Source organism: Poecilia reticulata, linkage group LG20 (genome assembly GCF_000633615.1).
Source record: "Poecilia reticulata strain Guanapo linkage group LG20, Guppy_female_1.0+MT, whole genome shotgun sequence".
NCBI lineage: Eukaryota > Metazoa > Chordata > Actinopteri > Cyprinodontiformes > Poeciliidae > Poecilia > Poecilia reticulata.
In genome coordinates, this window is record NC_024350.1 from 21,833,108 (window position 1) to 21,859,949 (window position 26,842).

General features: G+C 37.9%; 2 protein-coding genes across 6 annotated transcripts in view; one reads left to right on the forward strand and one right to left on the reverse strand.

Moving 5' to 3' along the window:
• Window positions 1–19,880, reverse strand: nfx1 (nuclear transcription factor, X-box binding 1). Its single transcript, XM_008396641.2, has 23 exons — window positions 19,611–19,880; window positions 14,616–15,455; window positions 12,738–12,899; window positions 12,495–12,572; window positions 11,151–11,256; window positions 10,075–10,146; window positions 9,826–9,965; window positions 9,519–9,618; window positions 9,220–9,437; window positions 8,124–8,221; window positions 8,012–8,042; window positions 7,851–7,933; window positions 7,072–7,180; window positions 6,804–6,923; window positions 6,057–6,136; window positions 5,743–5,973; window positions 5,064–5,137; window positions 4,890–4,991; window positions 3,649–3,786; window positions 3,467–3,533; window positions 2,138–2,283; window positions 1,954–2,058; window positions 1–699 (listed from the first exon to the last, which is right to left on the reverse strand). The coding sequence occupies exons 1-23, from the start codon at window positions 19,627–19,629 to the stop codon at window positions 627–629; spliced, it is 3,192 nt and encodes a 1,063-aa protein (XP_008394863.1). The 5' UTR covers window positions 19,630–19,880; the 3' UTR covers window positions 1–626.
• A 3,816-nt stretch (window positions 19,881–23,696) lies between these two features.
• Window positions 23,697–26,842, forward strand: part of asap1b (ArfGAP with SH3 domain, ankyrin repeat and PH domain 1b) — a 65,590-nt gene continuing 62,444 nt past the window's right edge. For 3 of the 5 annotated variants that reach the window (XM_008396645.2, XM_008396646.2, XM_008396647.2), the window contains exon 1: window positions 23,698–24,541. In XM_008396645.2, coding sequence (XP_008394867.1) covers window positions 24,416–24,541 — 126 coding nt within the window. In that variant the 5' untranslated portion in view covers window positions 23,698–24,415. Of the gene's footprint in view, window positions 24,542–26,842 lie in introns of all 5 variants that reach the window. The other 2 variants (XM_008396644.2, XM_017301862.1) reach the window with 1 other exon arrangement.

A 26,842-nucleotide genomic window follows, 5' to 3' on the forward strand; every position in this document is an offset into this window, starting at 1 on the left:
TTTCTTGGTGGTTTTCTCAGATTTATTGACATGTGATCGGGTACATCTGGTTTAATAAAGAGGAATCTTTCTGTTGTAATCTCAGGAATAAAAATATGATTCATCGGCTTCAGCCTCATCCGCCGCCGCCTCGGCGTCCTCAGGTACGCTGCAGCAGGCCGACCTCAAAACGCCTCCAGAAGGTTTTCGGGAGGTGCAGCCCTCCATCTAGGTCAAAGTGTTTGTGTTCCCACAATGTTTTCTTTCCGCAGTGCAGCCCGCTCCCTCCATGAGGTTTTTACAACAGCAGCCTTGGCTCAACACCGACAGAAAGATCAAAAGACATTTTACTGCTCAGAATAAAGCCTGCCGTTTGGTTTAAGGACCATAAGCTGGAGAGAACACCTGCTGTTTTAAACGAATCTCTGCATTTGAAGATGATAATATCACATAAAATGAATTTACTAAATTGCACACAAACTGATTTTCAAAGGGATTCCTGCTGAGCATGGATGAATTTGAGTAGATCATGGGATTTGTAAATAATCTGAATATAACTTTAGATGATCACATTTCTCAGATTGTTTTAGTCGGATGAAAAGTGAAGTAAACAAGCAGCTCTTGAGGTTTTTCCTCTTCACTCCTTCTCAGTCCTGAACATCAAAATAATCTATCACAGGCTCCTCTTTCACCATCTTTGACCAGCTTCCACCCGCAGCCCTACGAGAGGAATCAGAAAGAAAAAATATCAGCCTAATTGAACCTTAATCTAATTATGTTATAATGAGGAGCAACTCGCTGCAACAATGTCACAGTGATGCATTTTAATCGGTTTTATGTGATAGACAAAAACTGTTTTCACTGAAAAACAAAATGTTACCAAGTGTTTTTGTCTAGTTTCCAGTGCAAATATCTTGGTACACTTCAAACTAACTTATAAGAAAGTCTTCAACAAGAAATATAAGCTTGTTTCAAGTCAATGATTCTTTAATATTGGTTTAAAAGAAGTACTAGTTCCACTTGAAGATTATTTAATTTATAATAAGACATTTTCCCACATTAAAAGTGAAAACATCTGCTGGTGGTGTTAGTATTTAGATATTGTTTACTTGAAACAAGCTACTATATCTTGTGAAAAATAACTTCAAAGTTAGTTTTGTCTTATTTCAAGAGCACAAAAGGTGTTTGCACAACAAAGGAGACAAAATACTTGGAAAGATTTTGTGTTTTTGCAGTGAAGAAAAAGCAACGTGGTTTTAAAGTTTCACTCCAAAAACATGAAGTCTTACCAAGTATATTTGTCCAGTTTCTAGTGTAGATATCTTAGTAGACTTAAAAGCTAACTTACATTAACATTTCAGCAAGATATACAAGCTTTTTTTTTTACTAAACTAGTTCCTTAGTATTGAGAAAAACGTTTGTTCCAATAGCAGATTATCCAACTTATGAGATATTTTTCCCATATTATAAATGAAATAATTTTCCAGTGGAACTAGCGCTTTATAAATCAATATTAAGGTATTATTTACTTAAAACAAGCTCCTATAGTTTGCAGAAAAGTTTCTTAAAAGTTAGTACACTTGAAATAAGACAAATCTAAGATATCTGCACTAGAAACTTGCCAAAAATACTTGGTAAGATTTTGTGTTTTTGCAGTGTAATGAACATTTAACACAGAAACTAGAAGACATTTTAAATATACAAAATAAATAAACAAAAATACCAATAAGATTAACTATGCAGACTGTGTAAACAAAATTGTCTTTCAAAATAAGAGCAAGACGGACAGAAGACTTTTTCATCCAGTTATTGGTAGAAAGAGAAAAAAGAAAAACAAGCTATAAATCCTGCAAATGGAAACGACTGATTAATTGATTTATTGTTTACTGCAACATGCCTACATACAAACAAAAAAGTTAAGTTTGGGTCTCAACTAAAATGTCAGAAAGTCTTTAATCATGGAGGATGACTCACTTGCTGCTGTGCTGCTTGATATGAGCGATGGGGGGAGGCGCCCGCGCCGCCGTCTCCCTCTCTATCAGCGCCGTCAGGGTCGAGCTCGGACAGGCCGACTTCCCTCTGCCAACACAGATACACAAGCTCAGAACCATAATCGGCGCTGCCGCCGCCGGGCCGCCATATCTGCTGGCAGACGTACTTGTGGGCGGTGATGACGACATTCCGTTTGGGCTCGCTGTCGTAGCTCACGCTTTCGACGGCGTAGACCTCGGCCAGCTCGTGGATGATCTTCCGGTGCTCCCTGTTCATCGGCGGGAAGCAGTGGCTCCTCTTCGGCTGCTTTCCCTGCATGCATCAGTGATGAGGATGAGCCACAGAGAAGCGATTCAGGCCTGATGAAGATGATTTCTGACAGTTTAATGCTGAATAATTGCTGGGATTTCTGCAGAAACCCATGCAGATGTAGCTACTAATAAACGCAGCTCAAGATGTTTCTCCCTCATTATATGTTTTGGATTTTTAGAAACATTTACTGAGAATAAAAACCTTTTTTTATTGATCCAGAATATTTTTAAATATCCAGAGCACAGAGTCCTTTCCATTTAGCTTGAAATATTAAATATTAACTACAGATTCATGGTAAATAACTGTACAGCAAGCAGGGTTTAAATGTTTAATCTGCAAAAACAAGCTGGGAAGAATGAACAGGGGTAGGAAACAAGAAATTAAAAAGGCCAGAACAAAGGAAGTAAGGTAAGAAGGAAGGAAGTAAGTAAGGAAGCAAGAAAGGAAGGAAGGAAATAAGCAAGTAAGGAAAACGTATAGGACACAAGAAGACGACAGAAGGAAGTAAGGAGGGATGAAGAAATGAAGGGAAGAATGAATAACGGGAAGGTGAAAAAAGTGAGGGAAGAAGGAAGGAAAGTAAGAATGAATGAAGGAAGAGAAGAAGTAAGGAACGAAAATAGTAGAGGAGTTGGCGAAGGATGAGGAAAGGAATGAAAGAAGAAAGAAAGTGAAGAAGTAAATGAAAGAAGTAGGACACAAGGAACGAAGGAAGGGAGAAAGGAAAGAAGTAATGAAAGAAGAGAGTGAAGAAGACAAGGAATGATGAGGACTGAAGGAAATGAAAGAAATACAAGGAAAGAGGACACAAGGGAGGGAAGAAGGGCACAAACAAGGGAAGATTGAATGAACAGGGGTAAGACAGAAGGATGGAAGGGATCAAGGATAAGAGTAAAAGAGTTAGGATACAAGCAAGGAAGGACTAAAAGATGGCAAAGGACACAATGAAGGGTGGATGGAAGTGTGGACAAAAAGAAAGGGTAATAAAAGTATGACACAAGGACAGAAAGAAAACATGATTTAGACCAAAAAGTCATTTTTTCTACCACATTCTCATTTTCTCATTCCATCTTTTTCTAAATATAATCGTCTCCATTTGTCTACTTTTGTCCCAAAGGCAAAAAAAAAAAAGCAAATCTTCAAAAACCTCCACAGGTAAATTCATATCAGATCGTGATGCTACCTTATTGGCGAGCTCAACAAGATTCTTGATCTCTTCCTCTACCTCAGCGAGGAACTTCGGGTCCTTCCTGAAAGCAGAGTCATGCTGCGTTTTACTGCGACGACCCACTTTATGTTTTCTGCTCCTGGGACGTAAATTAAAAGATGAGGCGTCCTCAAAAACCCAGGAGCCAAAGGTCAAACCTGGCGTCCTCCTTGAGGCTGTCGCTGTAAACGGAGGAGGAGCGAACGTTGAAGGGGTCGGAGGAGGAGTCGATCTGCAGCGCCTCAGCCAGACGCCGGTTTCTCTCCAAAGTGGCGCATTCTTGATCGCACTCGAGTCTGAAATCACAGCGCTTTTAAAAACTCTGCTCACCTCCAACTAAAACCAATACCTGTCATAAAAACGACTGAAATCAGCTCTAATGGTAACTTTAATGGTAACTTCAATGAGATTCCAGGTGACACACAAAAAGTGTAAAGAAAAGAAAATTGGGTTTTCTTTTTTTACAATAAATATTGTACAATATTTGTTGTACAACTGTATTGTACTGGACAATAAATCAGTTATACATATATATAAATATATATTATATGTAATATATAACTGAAATTCAATCCAGAACTGCACAGCTTTCTGGGGAATGTAGGCAGAAGAAAGACGAACCACTCAACCTCTTTCTGCTTGCTAAGTAAGAGGTTGGTGGAATGTACTCACTGCTTATTCTTTGGTTACCTAGCAACTCAACTGCTCATTCTTTGGTTACCTAGCAACAACCTGCTGAGTAACTGCCACCACTGTGCCTCAATATGTCTGATTAAAAATAAAAAACAAAATGGATTTAAAACTATGGATAAAACAGTAAATGTCGTGCACTAGTTTGGCAGGATTTCAGATATTGAAAACAAAAAAACTAATCAATAATTATCGATATTGACTGGTATGAAATGCTTATGTCGTGATGTGATTTTCAGTCATATCGCCCTAGTGTTACTGGATGACATGACTGCAAAACACTCGAAACTAGACTGGAATGAGACTATGTACAAGCTTATTAGATTAATCACGATGAATCAGTAATTGAAATAATCATCAACTAATTTAGTAATTGATTAACTGTTGAGTGAAGTACAAGGAATAATAAAAAAAAAAAGCAATGTGCATAAAGAACAACACTCTCTGAGCCTTAATTAGACACTCAAGGCCAGGATTTGAGGATCCCTTCCCTAGAGGTTCAAAGATGGTGGAGATAAACAACTACCAGTTGTTTTCAGTTGTATAATTGTCTAATTCACGTTGGTTTATCACAGCATATTCCAATAAAATACACTGAGATTTTGGTTGCAACATGACTCAGACGTAAAAAAAAAAAAAAAAAAAAAAAGCCTAAGTATTAGGTATTAATACTTAGAAAGCCACTGTAAAATGTTTTGTTTTCCTCCACCTGGTCTGTTTCACCTCCTTCTTGGTGAGGAGCGGGCCGATGTCCATGGAGTCGCCGAGCTGCATGTCAGAGAGTTTGCTGGCCATCGCGATGGCTGCGTATCTATGGAGGAAATGTTGCAGAAGAATATTTTAACTGCAAAACAGAAAGAAAGTGACTAAAGTGAGAAGTTACCTTTGATAGGAATTAGCAGCTTCTGTGCAGGCAACACTTTCCTTCCTCCGACCACAGTCGCACTGGAGCGCTACCTGATGAGAACATGAGTCCAAAACTATGTTAAAAGTAATTTAAGCAGTAGTGATGTTTTGATCTAAAGCAGGGGTGTGCAAAGTTTTTCCAAAATTGTTCAGTCAAAAGTACTTGTGGATTGAAAAAATGAAAATTAAACTAACATCAAGCAAATAGTCATTTAATTTTTATTGTTTTTTTAAGCAAAGGCATGCTATTCATCGTAGACGCAAACATAAATGTGATTTTGATGTGTTAAAAGAAAGAAAATTAGTTTTCAAATTGTTTTGAGCTTGATTGAACAAATTTTTTTCTCAGTTATAAGAAGATTTGGATCCCTCTTTTTAAAAACATTTAATAAATTCAATAAAAGCTGATTTTTGTGGAGCAATGTTGGCTTTTCAATAAAAGTCTCTGAATGAACGTGGTTCTCATTGTTGAACCTTATAAATTATGTTGGTAACAACTTTACGCAAATTAAAAATATCACTTAGATCATTCTTAATCCAGCCACAAAATGGCCCCCGTGCCGCACTTTGGACAACCCCAATCTAAATTAAACATTTGCTATGTTGCAGCAGGTTTGTTTTTTTGTCAGAAAAGTTTCACAGAAAGTGGTCTGTACCTTGGCAGTGCAGGTAGTGCGTGGGCAGCTGCTGCCTCTGTGACACGGAGCCGCGCATGGGTGACCGCAGTCCGGCCGGGGCAGCATGCACGGCTGCTGGCAGCCGCCCTCTGGCAGGCAGTCTGCGCGGTGGCAGAGGCGTTTGCAGCGGTGCATTTCACAAGGCAGCATCTTATTACACGTCAGACCACAGGAAATGTCTTGCAGGTGACACGGGATGTTGCTGCGTTGCTGTGGAGCCAAGGAACAAGCTTACTGCAATAATAATAAATGAATGAAACTAAAATAACTCGCTGGCCTTTGTGGGGTTTTACCTCATGCTTTCCCATGCACCATTTCAGAGTGAGGTATGTGCAAGGCGGGCATTTGTCCTCGCTGTGGCAGTTGTGAAACACTAAATCAGAGGAAGAAAAAAATGTTACAATTTCTTGTTTAAGGCTGCAACTAACAATTATTCTGATGATTAATCAAACATATGAGAAAATAATTGCCACAATCTGCAGATTTTCCATTTGACCACTTAATCCTTTTTTGAATATATACATTAGTAGATGCAAATAAACTGTTAATTCATCACATTTATTGTCTAAAATGTAATAATATTGCATTTCTTTAATGTACGCATTATTAATTGCATCTTAAAAAAATACTTCTACCATCAACATATGAAGTTTATTATTAAATTTTTTAGATTAACTAAATATTAATTTAATAGCAAAAGGTGCTGAATAGGAGATTTTTTTTTTCTTACAGAAGCAAAAACTTTGCATGTAAAGCTACCAATATTGTACATGAGGAGTTCTGGGAATAACATTTACAAAAAATATGTTTGTTTTTTTATCTTAAATGAAAGATATATGATTTTTTTGTACAGTTTTGGCTTAATTATTGCTATGAGAAGGTTGTTCTTACAATAAATCCAATTTTGTTTAGTCTTTATGCTCCAGTTAATGCAATTATTATTGCAGCAAGCATAATTATTTGAACAATCGATTAATCGTGTTTAATCCGATTAATCGTTTCAGTCCTAATCCAGTTTAAAGCTGCAGAGGACGTCTTACCTGGATGGTCACACTCGTGTCTTCTCAAGCACAGATTTTTGCACTCGGGCGGTTTTGTGCCACAGGAAATTGGAGGGTACAACACAGAAGCGCCACAGTGACACGTCAGCTCATCAAAACCTGCCAACAGGAGGAGTCGTAACAAACTCAGAGCCAAACATAACACCACACAAAAAAAACAGAGAAATGATGTGAGAACTTTAAACTGGGTCTTGGTGTTTATCTATGTGTTGTTTTAGAGGTTTGGCTGCAGAATAAAATGTCTCACTTGACTGCCAGCAGGGCTCGCAGTTCCCTTTGTGGCACGGCTCCTGGCAGCGGTGGAGGCCGCAGTTCAGCTTGTAGCCGCAGATCATGGGGCATCTGTGATCTGCGTTCTGGATGGAGACAAAATACCAAACTCATTTTGCAGTTCAGACAAACTTTTAACTCGTTTTACAAAAGTTTTCATTCCTCTTAACCTTTTTTCACATTTTGTAACAACCACAAGCTTCCATGCGAGTTGTTCGGATTTTATGTGACAAAACGAAGTGATGAATAAAGAGGCAGAAAAATCTGGATCAGAAAAGAAAAGACTGAATAGAGCCGCAAGACATTTCCACATTTCCAGAAAGAGATATACAGACATTGAGGAGTCAAAAGACGAAGAAAAAAAATGGACGAATGGCTTGATGGATAAAAAGAAAAAGGGAATGGATTGACTTGTGGACAGATGGACAAATATGGAGAAAGAGAAAGATGGATTGATTAATGGACAGAAGGATAAATAAAGAGATGCAAGGATGAATTAAGAGATGGAAGGATTAATAAATAGACAGGCAGACAAATAAAAAGATTAATAAGTGGACAGATGGATGAATAAAGAGATGAAAAGATTGATTGAGGGATGAATAAAGAGATAGATTGATGGACAGCCTGACAAAGAGCTGGATCTCTCTCACAGTCGTCTTGGTTCAGCTAAAGGACATCATATGTCATATTTCTGGGTCCAGCGACCCAAATGGCTTCAACCGGGCCGAACCGGAGTCCAGATTACTGCAGACTCACCACACAGCAAAGCTCTCCACACTTGTGCCGACCACAGGAGCGCTTCTTGTTGCATCGTCTCTCACACGTGAAGACGAGCTCGTCTGCATGGAGACAGGAGACATTTACAACAGGAAGTGACATAGGCAGTAATGTCATATTTCACTCTGCTAAAATGTTACCTTCTTTTTGAATATTTTCACATGGAACCTCCTGAAATTAAAGGAGAGTCTTTACAGATTGAGAGTTTTAAAAACTTGAAAACGTATCTGCTGTGATGACGTTGCGGCCCACCTTGGTCTTGGCGCCACAGCGGCACCTGATGGTGGAGGTCAAAGTGCACGGCCCACAGCTCCCCTCATGGCACAGATTCTGACACAAATGGATGGTGTCTGAAAAAAAACGAGATCACAATCTGGAGATATGCTTCAAAAACAATGCCAGCAGACTTCTGATTATGCACTTCCTGTTTGTAGTGAAAAACTACCACAATGGACCAGCAGGAAGACAGAGAACAGATTTTAAAAATAAATCTCAAAGATAAAGGTTAACGTCTGCAGGAAGATGAAGAGGTAAATTAAGGGAGTTCTTGATTTTGTCAACATTTGATCAAACTTTTTAGAAAAAGATTAACTGTTCATGTTTGGTTGCATAAATTTCCACAGTTTCTTTTGTGAAGCCAACAATTTAAATCATTTCTGCTCCTCATCTGCATTGGACTCACAGCTGCAGCTTGTAAAACTCTTGAGGATGCGCCTCCTATTTATGTATTGCAAAAGCTTTAATAGCGAATGTACCCACTTATATTTCAAACCATTTATCATACCCTATCAGTACAAACAGTGCAAAATCGCAATCTTCCTAAGTACTTTTGTCTAGTTTCTAGTATAAATGTCTTCGTACTCTTGAAATAATAACAAACTAACTTAAAAGTAACTTTTTCAGTAATTTAAAAGCAACTTTTTTGGAGTCAATTTTTCCTTAATATGGATTAAGAAAAAGTGTTAGTTCCACTGGCAGATTTTTATCACTTATGACATGGGAAAGGCTTCTTGTAATACATTTTTACAAGTGAAATAATTTACCAGCAGATTTTGTACTTTTTTAAAATCAATATTGATGAATTACTGATTCAAAGCAAACTCCTATATCTAGCAGAAAAGTTGTCGGTAAGTTAGTTTCATATTATTTCAAGTGAATTAAGATATTTGCTCTAGAAAATAGACAGAAAATACTTGGCAAGATTTTGTGATTTTAACAAAAAATAAAAATAAAAGCATGATGATCACTAAACTGTTGAGTCAAACAACATCCAACATGACATGACAAACATCTTTGAGTCCAAAATCATGGATTCAAAAGCTTCAAATGTTTGCAAAACATTCCTTACCGTTGGAACCACAAGGCAGAGGTTTGTTGCACGTCTTTCCGCAGGACGGGATGGGATCGGAGCAGCTGCGCCGCTCAGAGTAGCCCAGCTCCAGGAGTTTGGAAAGCGGCGTTTGACCGCAGGGACACGTCTTAACCAGGCTGGGGGAGCGCGGGCACGGCTGGCACGGCCCGCGGTGGCACACCTGCTGGCACCGGTGAGCTTCACAATTCAACATCCTGAGCAGAAAACGGGCTCCGGTCACCAAAGGAGAACCTCTGTGGACGACTCCATGTCATTTCCACAGCATAGACACTTACTTGGAGCAAACCTTTTGACAGGAGAAATGTCCCGCGCCATCAAATCCGTCTTTATCTGTGCCGCACAGGACGGTACGAGGCGTCACCCCACAGTAACAAACTAGAGGAAAGAGTATAAAGACAGAAATTTTTTTCCTCAAACAGTTCTGTGTCCATAATTGCCAAAATAGTTTCCATTTTTATCAGTTTTTAATCTAATCTGCTACAATATCTTAAATGCCATCTTGTCTCATCATAAATCATTTACTTTATAGTTAAAATGAAAATGAATAAAAATAAACCGCGTTTTGTGCCTGAGGAGACTCACCCTGCTGAACCTGCTGCTGGCAGGGCTGACACGCCCCGCTGTGGCACACCTGAGCGCAGGAGTGTTCACCACAGTTGAGCAAAGCCCCACAGACTGAGCCACACTGCAGGACTGAGGCCTGGCCGCAGCGCATTGGCTGACTAAAGCAAAATAAACATCGAAAGCATCAAACAGGCTGACAAATTATCCAATAGTAAGGAAGTACTAATAATAAAAAAGGCCAACATGAAGATGTTTTTGTGCTTTTACCTCATCTTCCCACAGACGCAGGACTTTGTGACAAAGGCAGGACATGAAGGACAAGGTCCAGGGTGGCACAAGCTGAGAGGAAACGCCACAAAGTCACCAAAACACATTTTACTGGGATTTTATGTGGCAAACCAGAATAAAGCCCTTTTCCACTAGTATAAGAAACAAATCAATTAACTGTAGATAAATTACAACAAGCGCCATAATTTCCATTTGGACAACAATCATTTGATATAGTCGAAAAGTTGGGATTTTCATACCAAGTATTTGCACTGCCTGCCACTTTTACCTGTTTTTCTTTTCGATTCTTCTAATGTAATTTTGTTACATTTTGCTCATAATCCATTTATTTATTATTGCTTTGTTTGGGTATTTGGGATACTTAAAATGTATCCAGAACTGTATCCAGTTCTGGATACAAGAACTGTATTTAACACTGGAACTGTATTCAGTTCCAGTGTTAAATATTCTTTAGAAATTAAAGCTTTTTTTTTATTCTTTGAGAGAATCCACTCACATTAATATGACATTATTATTATCACATTAGCTAAAAATGGTCTTAAAATGACAATATCATTTGCGGCAATAATTTCTGGGACAATTTGTTGTCATGGCAGGTTTTGTAGTTACAGCTCCATAAATCTAGCGTTCGTTTTTACTCAGCCGTTTTTAGCCAATACTCTAATCATTAACATCATCTTTCTTTATTCAAGACGCATAAGAAAGTTCACAGCAAACAGGACAAACTAAAATCCACAGGCATGTGCCTGTGTTGCATGCACATGCATGTCTAATCATACAACTCATGAATCCTTTTGCATATCCTGTTCTGCTCATGTTTAAATAGCTGATTTCACTTTATCTGACCCTTATTTTTCATGTTCCACCTCAGAAACAAGAGGTGGAACATGTCCTGGATGTCATTCTGGCACAAAGGATCTAATTTCTAACCTCTAGTTCTTTCCCAGCTGTAGAAATGCAGCGCTGTGTTCGTTCTCTCGTCTGATCACCTAAGTATTCCTCAACATTCAGTCCTGTCCTGCAGCTCAGAGTGTTGTTGTGTTTTCACAGCTCACATGTTACAGGGGTGGTTGCAGTCCGTTCCGCTCCGTTTCTTCCCACACATGTCACCGCAGCTGTGGGGAATCTCACTGCGCTGCCACTCGGGGTTCGTCACTTTGCCTGCCGATCAACGGAAAGAAAATCTCAGCTCCAGCAGATGAGAGGAAACTGACGTTTAACAAAATTACTGCATCGTATTTCTAAGTTGAATATGTAATAAAAATATTTAGTAAAAAACACACATTGCTGTGTGATTAGGATGAGTGGGATGTGTTGTTACACATTTATGTTTAAAAATAGGGAAAAAAATTCACTTTAAAAACATTACATTTATTGTTGAAATTGCCAGTGACAAAATTGAAGAAAGCAGAGAAGAAGGGATGAGGATGGACAGACAGATAAATGAAAAAATGATGTATAGATGGAAGGAAGAAAGGAAGATGGATGAAAGAAGAAGTTGGGGAACAAAAAGATGGACAGAAGGATAAAAGGAGGAACGAAACAATAAATATGCATAAAAGACAAGACAAGCAGATGGATGATAGATAGATGGAAAGAAAGATGGATCGATGTATAAGAGGACAGAAAAGAAAAGATGGACAGAAGAATGGATGGATGCTGAGGATGAACAAAGACAAATTAAAGAAGGATAGATGGATGGATGAATGGATAAAACAAGAAACGAGGATGGATGGAGGAGAAAAAGATTGCAGAAGGACAAAAGAAAGGAAGGATTGACAAAAAAAAGGACAGATGAAAGAAAAGATGGACGAAAGAACAAAAGAAGGGATAAATAAAGGTGATGGATGATGGATGAAAAGGCAGCTAATGGACAGAAAGATGAAAGATGGATAGACATGTAAAGAAATGGACAAATAAGACAGACGGATGGATGGATGAGGATAGACAGAAATGAAAGGATGATATATGGATGGATAAAAGGAGGAAAGAAAGAAAAGAAGGACATGGGGATGGATGGAGAACAAGAACATGGACAAAAGAAAGAAAGTACAGATAAAAGAGATGGATAGATGCATAGAAGAAAAGATGAGCAAATTGATGACAGATGAAAAGGTAGATGTTGGACAGAAAGATAAAAGATGGATAGACATGTTACAGAACGCACAAAAGAAAAGAGGAACGGAGGGATGAATGATGGATAAATGGATGATGGACAAATAAAAAAGACAGATGAAACAAAGAAAATATGGATGGGAGGATAGATAAAAGATGGATGGATGAAAAGACAGATAACAAATGTAACAAAGTTATTTTCCCACTCGTTTTCCAAACCTGGAAAACTATTAAATCAAACTCCAGGCATTTTCCAGGAGAAGGAGCAGCTCGTCGTCTCTCACCACAGAAGCAGAAGTAGGTGGTGGGGTGTTTCAGCGCCACGTTCTGGCAGGCGGGGCAGCGCCACCCTTCAGCAGAATCTGACCGAAACAGAACCAGCAGCTCAACATGAGGTCAAGTCAGAGTTACAAAACAAAAACCACCTGCTCCTTCTTTTCAAATCGCTACAAAGCACAGCGTGCTGCCGAATCAGCAGGAATCACTTATTCTGAATCAGGGTCTGCATGCGTGTGTGTGGGCCGTACCGTCCGCCTGCGAGGCCGGGGACCGGGCCCACTTCTTGATGCAGTTCAGATGGAAGACGTGGAAGCAGCTGTGGCAGCTCCACACCGGGGCCATGACCCGGATGACTTCGCAGCACACCATGCACTCGTACTTCTCCTCGGACAGCTGCTCGATCAGGCACCCTGCGGAGAACAGAGCGCACAGGAAACCCGACCTCAATGCCCAGACACAGAGGTCAGAGGTCAACTTAACCCAGAGGGGGTCCAACTCATTTTTGTTTTGGGCCAAATCAACATCATGAAGGTCTCTTAAAGGGCCAGTTGTGCCAGAATGTATTAATAAAACCAGTTAAACTGTTAAAATATAAATAAATTCTTAAAATTAAATAATATTGAACATCTTTTCAGCTCCTCCAGGATTTCATAATTCTTTTTTGTGATTTTTTGCAATAAAAAAATCAAAGTGTTTGTGGTACCAATTTGGAAATATTTGCAACATTTGCTCTTATTTGTACCTTTGTGGAATATAATATGACTAAACAATTAAGGCTGAGGCAGCTGTTCAGCACAGGTAAAAAAGCTTTTAATTTTTGAGAAAAATCTGCAATAAACTCCCAATTATGAGGTAGTGCGAGTAATTCTCAAGAAACTGGAGGAACTGATTGATATAATTTGGCAGTAAGCAGAGAAAACCTGCATTGATTTGATAACATAATATTTAAGCACATTTAGTGTTTAGTCTAGAATCTAGAGGGCCACATAAAAAAGCTATCGCGGGTCAGATGTGGCCCACGGGCCTCGAGTTTGACACCTGTGACTTAACCCATTTAAGGCAACGTTCACACTGCAGCCTGAAGTGATCCAGATTTTTCACACATTGAATGCTTAAAGTCTTTCTACTATAATAGGTTTTTGCCAGGTTTTTCCATGTATGTTGATATCTCCTTTGTGAAGTTTTCCATCTTTTTCTTTAGGATAGAAATGCACCACAAACCTGTGTGCGAAATAGAAAAGCAAAACCGGTCAAACATGAGCTTTCCATCTAAACAGAAACTTCCCGTTAGAAAGAAAGAAAGAAAAAAATACATCCAAACTATTTGGACTATTATTTTCACGGGGTGATAATGTCATCTGACGGTTTGATTGTGTGATGCATACAAACTCGTTTGTGTGTTATTTTGATTTGTTTAACCAAGTTAAACAAACAATCGTTAAACGGACATTGAACATGTCAGGACAAAATGTGCTGCAAATTACGTGGAGGAAGTGGCAGTTTAGTTTCAAATCCAGCAATATTGTCCACTTTAATGTATTAGAGATGAACTTTTATCAGATTTTTTTTTCTTTTTTAATCTAAACTCAAAACAAAGTGCCTCAAAAACCATGTCGCTGGTGCTAGGACTGGATGATATGGCTAAAAACAAAACAACAAAAACTAATAAGAGTCTCATACATCAGTAGATAATTATCGATTAGTTTTTGTTTTAAATGCTACCAAACTGGTGGCATAACTTTTCCTGTTTATCCAGTTTTCAATCAATGCTGTTTTTTATTTTTCAACAGTTATGAGGCACAGAGCTGCTGTGGCAGTTACTCCACAGGCTGTTGCTAGGCAACCTAAGAGTGAGTGAGTTGCTAGGTAACCAAAGAGTGAGGGAGTTAGTATATTTCACCAATCTTTCTTAGCCAGCTGTGAGAGGTTGAGTGGCTAAAATACATTTACCAGAATGCTGTGCGATTGTTGAGAAATCAATGTATTATCTATTGATATTGATTGTGTGTATATCGCGATATATTTTGTTATTGCGATTATATATCGGCATCTGCTACATTTAATGCAGCTATAAATGTAGCAAATGAATTGATTCCCATAATGACTGACAAAAACTGTGATCCAACCTGTTTGCGTCTCTTTGCTTTTTGGCATTTTGTCCGAGCTCCTCTGACCCGAGTTGACGCTCTGATGGTTCGTCCTTCTCCCGCCTCTTCCATGAAAAGGTTTCTGCGGCCCTGAGACTTTTCCAGATTTACAGGCGGGATTCTGAGACGCTCGGAGATGTTCAGCTCCTTCCTGCTCCCCGCTCTTTGAGCCCGAGTCCTCATGAGACGGAGGTTTTGGTGGCTTGATCGGTCCCTGACGTCGCTTTACGTCGGTGCTTTTCCTCTGTTGATCGTACGCTTGAGGTCTGCTCTTGGCGGTCTCCTCTCTGGAACCGTGAGATCTTTGATCTGGTATGGGAGTATGATCACCTTTCTCATTTTCTTCTCCCTTTCTCTGCTCCTGGTTGGTGCTTCTTGGTTTTTTAACTTGAGTTTCCAGAAAATCTCTGCTCCCGTTTTCTCTTCTCCAGTTCGGCGCATCAGGTCCTTCTGTGGAAGCGGCGTATCTGTTGCCGGCACCAAAAAGATCTGGATTCCTACCAGGTTTTGGCTGCCGGTAACCAGAACCTCTGACATTTTCATTTAAACATCTGCTTTCTTCTCTCCATCCTCTTCCTCTGCCTCTTCTCCTGGCTACATCCCCTTCTGGATAGGGAGCAGTGGCATACTGAGCGTAATTTGAATTATTTTGGCCGAATGTGTGTTTGAAACCTTGATGAAAGTTTCCATATTGCTGAGTTGGATCATAGCTGTGACTGCTGAGGTTTCTGTCGTTGTTGTGTCTGGGTCGGGTTCTTCTGGAGCTGTGGTGCTGCTGCTTGTGATGTGGCGTCCCATCTGGATTGAGGTCAGGTGGGTCTGCAGACAGAAGAGATAGCAGAGTAACTGAAGATGTCTGAGTGAAAGGAGAGAATCAGAGGGAACTGTAACAGGTTAATAGTCTCTTCACAGTGCTTCATTTTAGAAAAAAATACATTTTTCCACTTCAAATTTATTGTGTTTGTGGTGGTCAAGCATGGTGGGATGGGTTTGAGATCCCTGGTTTTCTCATGGGTAAATCTTACAACTTTATGTGTGCTCTGCCCACAATTTATTTAGTTTGTTACTTTAATTGGTTCATGTCATTATATAAAAAAACTGATTTTATCAAAAATGAAAGGAACTGTGTGATCTTTCTGTTAGTCTTTATTGAGAAAAAATTATTCAAGATAGCATAGCAAATTTAACAAAAAAAAGTGCAATTTAACATGAAAAACTGAGTAGAAAAGGTAAAAAAGAAGAGCAATCTGTAAAACTTAATAAGTACGTTTTTTGCTTTTTCAAGTACGTTTTTTCAAGTACGTTTTTTGTTAATGGAGACTGAGAATCCATTAACACTGGAACTGATTTAGTTTATCAGTTCCAGTGTTATGTGTTCTTTTGAAAATAAAGTGCATCTATCTATGGCAGGAAATCATTTCCATTAAATCAGTGTCAAAAGGTCTTGAAACAGTATTATTGTTTATCGCAATAATTCTTTAGACAATTAATCGTCCAGCAAAATTTGTTATCGTGACAGGCCTATTAACAAGTCATACAAAATGCAACAGAAGACCAAAAAAGGTCCAAATAGTTTCCATTAAGGTTAAAATCCTCAAGTTGAAGGCACTTTTTTTCAATATTCCTCTACAATATACTATAAAATTACACTGAATCAAGAAGCCTGTTTAACTTCAGAAAAAATAAAATATGTTTTGTAATTACAACTCTTTAATTTGTCTTTCAAAAGAATAAAAAAATGTCCAAACACATCAACTTCTTGTGCTAGCAGGTCAGATGTGCTCCAAAATTTTAATCTATGGAAAAGATTTTTAAAAAGTATAGAATTTCTAACCCAATAAGAAAACTAGACCTAAAAAAATAATATTGCTACTTTTCAGGTCATCCTATTATGAAAATTCAAACACATGATTCCACAAAAAAAACTGCTAAAATCTGCTTTTGTAAAAACATTAATTAGCATTTTTAGCTAAAGATTGCAAACTCAAAGCAATGAGTTAAAAAAAAAGGATTCAGTACAAAAACGTAATTATTCATGCAGTGAACGAATAAAAGAGAATTTAGTCAAGAACATATTTTAACTTGGATCTTTTGGCCCTAAAATGAACAATGTTTTTCAACAATCTTTGGCTTCTTTTGGTTAAACCAGTGTTTCTCAACCTTTTTTGGCCCAGCACCCCCCTAGCCTTTATCCAGGTCCCTCACCGCCCCCCACCAAATAATTTGTAGGCTACTTTGCACTGACCATTATTTTATCATTAATATTACTATCACTATTGTAATATATGTTTCTGTATTTATCATCAAAGATAATTGCACAGAGAACAAAAAGCCATGGGAATAGAAATTATTTTTCACAGGTGTCTTAAGAAAAATGCAATGAATGAAAATTCAAGTTAAAATTTGTAGGCCTAACAGCAGCCAATCAGAGTGGAAAAAATATTCTTGTTATGTGCCATTTTCTAGTTGTTAAATATTTCACAAAATGACCTGATAAAAGATGTTCAACATGCCAGTTTAAACTTTGATCTATTTGCAAAACGACTGAGCTCTGCAACATTAAAACATCTGTAACTACATTAATCATAGCTCTTCTTTTCTTCAGTGTTTGTCAGTTTCTGGTGGTGCAGCTCTGTGCTGCCTTCAAGAGAATGGGACATCAGAGTATCATCCATAAAACTTCACCCACATGGCATTTATTGTGCAAACCAGAGCTTTCAGTGGAAAAACAAAAGTTCCAGGTCCTTTTAATGCCATACAAATATGAGACAGAAACATGGATTATATCTTCATATCGACCTGTCTATTGATTATAGATTAATAGTTTTACTGGACAGAAATTACAAAGAACAAATCAGGTTCTTAATCAAATCCTAATGAGTCAAACTGAAAGTGTCATGGAGTCATCAGCCTCATGACATTAACACTGACATGAAAAATAATATTGAAGAAATAAATATATCAAAGCTAATTAAAAACATAAATAAGTGATCAGTTCTTTACTGTTATGGTCTGCAAGATTTATTCTCTGTACTAGATGTGGTCTCAACAAACCCAGGACACTTCAACAATATTATTTTACCTTTTATCTGGAAATAGCGTCTGTTTATTCTTGCCATACAGTCCTCTGCATTAAGTATTGCTCGAAAGGTCTTGCCATACCAATTTATTCCTCTGTATTTACTTTAGTTTCTTAGTTTATTCTTGCATTTTGTTCTTCATTCATTTTCATTTCAATTTAGTTTCCTTTGATTAGTATTATCCTCTCTTGGTTTATTGTTATGTCCACTTTAGTTTCTTTCCTGTTGCTAGATTTATTTGATCGTTTATTGACCATCAGTAATCTTCMCTCATCACCTKCTGCGCCGCCTAATCGTCATGTGTTTCACATCAKGTGTTGATTTTTCACTGTTCAGCGTCGGATTCTCTGTTTTTATGCCATAATTCACATCTAGTTCGTCGCTCCGTTTTATGTCCCGCTTCTCCTTTTTTTTTTTACTCCCTATGGTGTGCAGCGTTCGGGAAACGTATCAACGCGGAAAGGGCAGACTGACATAAACCTTTTAAAACAACAGAAACAATTGCGGTATTCCGATTATTGAAATTCAAAAGTGCTGTGGTACCGTTGTTCTATCACACCCGTTTCATACCGGACCACTTACAGCACCGGTGTTAACGCTATAAAATGAACGCTCTCTATTTCTTTATTTAAATGGGTTCATTTTTCAGAGGGATACAAAGAGAGGGCATCTTGATTTTAGTAATTACATGTTTATAAGAGTGATTTTCTGTTGTCCTTCCATGGAAGCGGGCAGCCTTCAAACGGAAATAAAACACCTTTTAATATAAGTTGCTGCTTTGACATGATCACGGAACTGCCGAAACATATGTACAAAAATACCAGACAAAGTGAATCACAGCAAAGTCATCAGCCGGTGTAACGCTGAACTGATGCGGTGAAGCTACCAGTAGCAGGAGAGGATCTGCGTCAAAAGCTAACAAACACTGAAGAGAAGAAGAAGAGCTGTCATCGATACAGTTGCAGCCAAGCAAGATTTAATGTTACACAATACAGTTTTACCAAGTTGCTCAAAGTCTAAACTGGTATTGTTGTGCATATAAGGTGTAAAGTTTACCTTCGACCAAACGCCCCCCAAAGGACTCCCAGCGCCCCCCTTTTGTAAAAATGTCCGCCAGCGCTCCCTGCAGTCCTCTGAACGCCCCCCGGGGGGCGGTACCGCCCACGTTGAGAACCGCTAGGTTAAATTCACTAGCTATTTCTGTACAATCATAGTATTTTGTAAAACAATTGAGTAATTTAGCCTTTAAAGGAAGATATTTATTAAAGTTAAGAATTTTTTACGATTTTGTATGACAAACTATTCCAGGTTCCAATGTAATTTTTCCTCCTGTTAACATTTGAAACTTTCTGTCAAAATTCGGCAAACAATACTTAAAATAGTTTCTAATCTTCTAATATTGAGATTTCAGTAAACCTTGTGAACATAAATAACATAAAAATAAACACATCCCCTTCTTAAATCAGATAATAATTTATTTTAACCATCCAGATCCACTTCTGATACCCTCAGAAGTTTGTAAAACTTGACCTGCAAACCATGTTGCAGCTTTCTGGTTAAAACAGAAACCCCACTAGCTGCTCAAGCTAGAACCAGTCACATGTTCCCAGCTCCTGTTACAGTATCCAGCTCAGGTGGAAAGTCGGTTTCAAAGTTCCCAGTCACATGCATTTATGTCAGATAACGTGAGGAAAGCGTCAAAGCTCGGCTGAACAACAATCACAACATTATTCTTGATTAAAAAGTTACTGCTAACAGCTGGCTAACACAGCTAGCATAGCACTGAACTGTAAGTAAATTCGCTAATGTGGCTAATCGAGTGGCTTATGTCTGATAATTAAAATGTAACTTCAAACACTTTCACTCGCTGATATTTAGAAAGTAAAGCGGTTACCTGAAGAGCCTTCAGCCATTCACTTTGAACTCTGCTTCTCCTAAATAGGTTTAATGGCAGCAGGTTGGATCAGAGGAGTTGACAGGTCCGACCAGGCCGCCGGTGAGAAAGTCCACCTTCTCACCTGCCCTCTGCTGTTACCACTGACCGGAAATCACGATGAACCTGTATGTTATTTTCCTCTACTTAAACCCACCTAACGACACCTGCTAGCTGAAGGCTAGCAAGTAAAATGCTGTAAAGCTAACCCGAGGTAACCGGAACTTCCGAACTGGATTTTCAAAGTAAAACGGACTAAGAGAGTGAGAGACAAACTAGTAAACACCCCAAAATGTAATTACTTCGGCATATTTTTATTCAAATAAAAATAAAAAGTAGCCTTCCAAGAAAAACTCAAATACCAGCTAATCAAAACAAACTTAATATTTTGTATTTATTTAAAATTCAGTTTATCTATATAGTTATAATCCACATCATTTCTGGGCACTTTATGAGAGTCATAGACCCAAATTCATTTAAATAAACTGAATACATGTTTCAGCCTTCATACATACGTAAATTTAAGTTTGAAAGATTCAGATACAGAGTATGGTTAAGTGGCATTTTGTTGATGCTTTTGGTTCTTTTAAATTTCTTTGTACATCTGTGGAAAAAGCAAAGTAATCCCTACTAGAATCTGGCTATTTTGCATTTAAATTAAGATAATTAGACATACTTATTTTACCTCTGGCTTATGAAGCACTCGGAGGTAAAATGACTCCTTAACTCAGTCGATAAACCAATGCTGTTTCTACAACAACAACAACAAAACCTATAAGAAGAAGACGATATACCCAAGGGTGCCCACTAGGTGGCGTCTCATGTTTGTGCTTGTGTAACAGAAAGAAGAGGTTTGCCCTAAAGACCGTAAAGGAAAAATAATAACATTGCAAGGCTCTATCTCTGCATATTTACCACATTTCCTTAGCGGTGCCTGACTGTCTTCATGCAGTTCTGTGAGGGGAAGTGAAAGTGTGTGATAGTAAATAAAATTAAAAAAAAATACAGTACGTGTTAAGTTTCATAATGATATACAAGGAGAACTACGCCTCTGCTTCTTCATTGTCAGATTTATTGCTCAATGTTTGGGAAATCTTTTGCTACGTTAATACAAAACATTCAGTAGATTTACTGTGAGTACTTAGAGATATACAAATAAATATCACTTCTTCAAGTCTACAGCCTTAACCCACTGTTCCCTCTTTTCTTTATCTGCTCAGTGGATGTGGGGTTTCACTCTTCAGCTGGAGAACTGCTGCGGTTGACCTTGTGGTTCTCATGTCATGTGGTGATCAGGAGCAACTCAAGGAAACTGTTACTGGAGAGGCCAAGCATTGAGCTAACAATGCTATGGTAGCACTCTGGAGCTAAAAGTCATGACTTTACAGTTTTGATATGTTAAGAGCAAACAATGACAGGTGCATACTTAAAGGAAATGGACTTTGGAAATGTAGAACCAACACAAGCATATACATAAATGAATTAATCATGACTTTTTCTTAGTTGAAGCTCATTTTTAAAGGAATAACCCTTTCTTAAATTCATATTAATTAGAAAACATTACAGCCATATTCAGTAAGTTAAAGTGAATTGAAATCTTTATTTCAAACAAGTCAGAGATAAGACAAAATTACTAAGGAGAATACAATACCAATGAAACAGAAAACACCTTCCATATTCAGTTTGAAAAGGAGATTTTTTTTCCCTTAAATTTTTATATATTAATTACACAGAGATTGATGTTTTCAACCCCTCAGTTCTGTTCATTGATATGATTTTCTGCTCATAGTTGATTAAAATATATCAGATCAATACATTTTTAATACAGAAATGTGGGCTTACCTGCTTAAAGGTTATTTTAAATCTAATTCTAAATCTAATTCCTAATATTCTAATTTATGGAATCAGATTTCCTTAATTTTCTAAATGTTGCAGGACTGCGTTGAAAACAATGATTTCAATCTTAAATTTCAGTTGACTGGATGTTAACCACTGAAAATTAGAAAATCATTTAAAAAATCCAAACAGGTTAATTTACAGGCAGGGCTATAAACTCAGTGTACTGAAATAGCAGAGATACATTTATCAGTTTGTCTGCAAAACTGTGGAAATTTGTATTTACAAATGCAAAGAACCATTGCACAATTTTTTTAATCTTTCATGTGTGAGTTTACAAACCTAAAATACATATTTACTTTATTTATTGTTCTAGTAAAACAGTTATTTTAAATAAACTACGATGCTCTCTGATGGAGGTGGCTAAGCATTCACGCCACTGATTCTCATTTAAATGTTTCGTGTTTTCACTGGCAGTCACGTCACGGGTGGGTCTGTCTTTGGATGTTCCGCTAACACGCCAAGTTCTGCTGCAGCAGAAGCGATTTCCAAATCTGAGCTCTGCTGTCATTATTATTTTCTGTACGTCGTCTTCTGTTGCAGCGAATCACTCTGCAGGCAGAGTCCTAGCGCGCATGCGCACAGTGGCTCGTCGTCCCCGTCAACCAGGCGAAATGGGTGGGAAAGAAATGCGTGAAGTTAACGCCAACGCCCCAAAAGAAGAATGGGTTGGATTTTCAAACTAAAAGCACCACTGTTCCAGACCGACTGAGGCGCTGTTCTGTTAATTTAAATATATTTTACTTGGCCGAAAACAATATAATATGCCTGAATCTCCAAAAAAGAGTGGGACAAAAGAGTGGGACGCAAAAAAAAAAAGATTACAAGTTATTACAAAGCCTCAATGACAGTTATTGTTGCCAAGGTTCGCAAAAGCAATTATAAAGGTTTGGGATATTTTTCCCTCATTAATAAATAAAAAAGTTGATTGAAAAATGCTTTTCTATTTACTGTTGTTATGTTTGTCTGATATTAAAGTTATTTTGACAATGTTTAAGTCAGAAAGCAAAACCAATTTGTAAAGAAGCATTTTTTCCCCTCCGCAATCACAAATATTTATCTTTTAAAATGTATTTTACACACATAAATGACAAAAAACATATCTAGATATTTTAAAACTAAAAGGAAAAACAGAATAGATCCATCAAAAGTTCAGTTATCCTACAACTCTAATTGAATGGAGAAATGTGCTTTAAAATAAAGAAATATATTAACAACTCAAACATTGGACTAGTCCTGATGAGTCCTCTTATTACTTAAACCAACATACTGTATTTGGTGAGTAAATTGCAATAATTATACTTTAGTGTAGGGATGGACAGTGTTATATTTTATAAAATACATAGAAAGAAATATTAAATTATGGTTGATGTCATGGAGTAATATAAGAAATTCTAAGTAATCACATTTGCAAACCAGTGAAACCACTGATTTTATGTCTTGAATTAATTTTTAACTGCTCAAACTTTGTTCAGCCTACTAACCAGGTTCTGGTTCTGCTGGAGGTTTCTTCCTGTTAAAGGGGATATTTTCCTCTCCACTGTTGCTACATGGTTGTCTATGAGCACTAAATGCTGCAAGTCAATAACTCGATCCAGTCTTATATTGATAAAAAATTTATTTTTTAAACTAATTTGAATAATAAATTGAATTCACTGCATTGTTTGATAAGTAGAATTGATAAATGATAGAATGAAAGTGACTAAACTGAATTGAACTGAATAAGAATAAACATTTTAAAAAGTATTTATCTGATAATCAGTTCAATTCAGTTCAATAAAATGTTATTCATTTCCCAAGAGGCAATTAAAAACAATTCAAAGTACGAACAAAATAGACATATATCCACATAGAAACAGTTTAAAGAAAGTACATGAGCAGGTAATGCTAAAAATAAGAAGAATTTTAAAAACTGACATGAAGAACAGTTTTAGGTAAGGAGATGAAATTCTCTTATGCTTTTCGAAGCAAAAAAATTGTGTCAGCCAGAAAAAAATAATAAAAACAGAGTTAATTAAAAATATATATATATAATTGGAAACAATCTAAGAAGGTACTAAAAAGTATCGATTTTCTTACCCAAAACATTGACTTTTATTTTGAAACTCTTAACCGGAAGCCGCTCTTTCTCAAACCGTTATCTTAACTCTGTCTCCTCTCTCAGCTCTGAACGCGGCCGAGCAGCAGGAGAGAGTGGCAGTGAATGTGTCCGAGGCACCGTTTAGCTGTTTAGAGGAAAAAACACAAAAAAACTCAAAAACTACGGCGGAAGAAGAGAGGACCAAACCCCGGTGCAGACCCACACGACCTCGGCTTTACCCTGGACTATGATAACCCCCAAACAGAGGCTGGTAATAACGGGACGCTGTGTTTTTTTGACGACAAGCGGCTTATTGCACATCTGTAGAGCATAATGAAGGCATCCGCTATTCTTTACGGGTTTTCCTCCTACGTTTAGCCACAACACTATTTAGAAATGCGTCGCTCTTTAGACGTCCTCTGAAGGGAAAAAAAAAAACAAAAAACATACACATATATACACTCATCGAGGGGGGAGCTAGCTGGTTGAGAATTGTGCTAAAAAATCCTCCTCCCGTGGCCTTTGGAGGACAGTGAAGTCATTCGAGAAGGAGAAGAAGAAGACACGTCCAGATCATCATCCCTGATAGTTTTACACAGTTCTGCAGAGGAAAATAAGCGGCGCTGGCTTTCCCGTCGATCCGATCCAGACCCCACCGGCTATCTTAATCATTTTCCCTCCAGATCTTACATGGTTTTGCCTTTCTGAGCCGTCACCGCCGACCCTTTTGTGGGCATTTATCCCCCCCTCCACCCTACCCTCTCTCTCACACTCACCGTTAAAATAAAGGATGCCGGATCAAATATCGGTGTCCGAGTTTCTCTCGGAGACAACAGAGGATTACAATTCCCCGACAACGTCCAGCTTCACCACCCGCATGCAGAGCTGCAGGAACACAGTGAATGTGCTGGAGGAGGTAAGAAGAGATGGGAAAACTTTGATTTAAATGTCGATGTCACCAATCTCAGTAATGGTGCTTTTATTAATCCACACCACGTAGCTCATTTAACATGCAGTCCACATGTTTGAGAGCTTTGCATGGACAGATGCATGGCAATCAGAGAAGAAAATAACTGCACCTGTTGCTTTAAAGCTACATTTTTACAGCTATCAACCTTTAAAAACATCTATTTTTCCAAATGCATTCAGTCAGATTTACCTAATCTCTTTTGTCTGTCCAACCAGAGATGTGGAGTAATAATATAATAGAGGATGAGGATGGCTTTTGTTGGAGGAGTGAAGGAAATGGAAGGATGTGCACTCAAGGCCTGCAGCTTTCTGTGTTCAGGATTACATAACTCAGGGCTTTGGAGTGTGCTGCCAGGCTGTAGCTGAGTGTGTGTGTGTGTGTGTGTGTGTGTGTGTGTGTGTGTGTGTGTGTGTGTTTGTGCGACAGAAAGACCTATTTTAGTCACAGGCAGTCAGATGTGGATCCCTCTCTTTCATACATACACGCAGGAATGAGTGCATTTTAAAACAGCCTCATTTATGTTTTTAAAAAAGCAAATCAATTCAGGTCAGGGCAGGTGGGGTTTGTGTTTGCATGTGTGTGTTTTTTTTCCCCGAGTGCTCGCCTGGTGTGATTAAATGGAGCATCATACCAGGAGAGCAGCACACACCTTCGCCGTCGTCCTCTGATGCCAAAATGTGACCTAATTTCCCCCACTTCCAACAACTGCATGCCCAAATTACATCAGGGTTACAGTATTTAGTGTAATCTCCCATGTAAGGGAGCATGAGCTTTAAATGTGACACCCATAACTCCATTTGCAGTGCTTAAAGTACAAATTAAAGGCAGTATAAACGTAAAGGAGATGATAGATTAAACGTATTTGCACACAAGTAGCACATTATTTGGAAGTGGAAGGAAAATGGTGCAATAAAAATATGAAAAGTGCAGTTTCCACATATATTCAGCCCACTTTACTTTGGTATCCTTAAATAAAATCCAGTCAGCTTTTAGAAAACACCTAACTGGACTCTTCCTGTGTGTAGTTTAACTTTGAGGTTTATTATTGAACATTAGTGAACAAATGGCACAACTAAGACAAAGAAACACAGCAGACAGATCACGGATGAAGCTCTGGAGAAGTTTAAAGCACAGTTGGGTTATAAAATTATTTTTCCAAGGTTTGAAACATTTCACAGAGCTCCCTTCAATTAGTCATCTGAAAGTATGGCACAACTGAAAACCAGAGCTGACAGAGCGTAATAGTCGAAGAGAGAACGATTTGCAGATACATGAGCAAAAATCTGTCAAACGCTCCACAAACCAGGTCTTTATAGAAAATTAACAAGAAGATTGTTGAAAGAAAGTCTCAAGAGTCTCTGGAAAATGGTGCTCCGGTCAGATGAGAGCAAAACTCAACCGTTTGGTATATGCAAAAACACGGTGATGGCAGCATTATGTTGTGGGGAAGCTGGTCAGAGTTGAAGGGAAGTAGATGGAGGTAAATGCAAGGAAATTATGGAAGAAGACTTGAGACTTGGTGGATGTTCTTCCAGGAAGGTCCAGTCAAAGTTCAGGCTTAAATCCCACTGAGAATCTGTAGCTGAACTTCACAATTTATTAGATCTGAAACGATTATTCGTGATGAATCGATTATTGAAATAAACGGCATTGTTTTAATCAACTAACTCAAAAAAAGACAAATTGTTGATAGAACAATAACAAGCAGTAATAACTGAAAACTGTACAATAAATAAATACATTTGGCATTTAAGATAATAAAAAACTGTAAATATTTTTTTCCCAGAAATCCTGAAGTTGCGTAATTTAAGCTTAACCTGATCAAAAGTCTGTAAGAAAATGTCTTACTAAGCACTTTTTACTATCCATTTATTAATCAATCCAAAAATTAATCAATATATTGTTGATGTTAAATAAAGCAGAAAGAACTGAGCTTTTCACATGTTGATGTTTGAAGTGTTTCTTTATCTGCAGATGCATCCTTTGCTACAAATAATCAAAACACACATTATGTAAATGCTATTTTATTGCATGTTGGGCATTAAAATTTTTATTTTCTTACTCGAATAAGGAAATAAATTGTTTATCTGCATCTTCAATGTATTTATAACATATAAAAAAGGCTTGAGCGGTTAAATGAAAAACTGCACAATGTGCTATTTTCTTCACCCGATTAATCGACACAATAATCGATTAATAAAATAATTGTTAATTGCTCTCCATTCAATTTAACTGAGCTTGAGAGAG

Bases quoted from the DNA above. Each gene is read 5' to 3' on its own strand.
- nfx1 (XM_008396641.2), bottom strand. The intron at 9,438-9,518 runs GTAAGTGTCTAT...TTTTCTGCTCAG, and splicing joins TGTCAAAAGGTTTGCTCCAA to GATGTTGAATTGTGAAGCTC. The intron at 8,222-9,219 runs GTAAGGAATGTT...GTTTTTTTTCAG, and splicing joins TCTGCCTTGTGGTTCCAACG to ACACCATCCATTTGTGTCAG.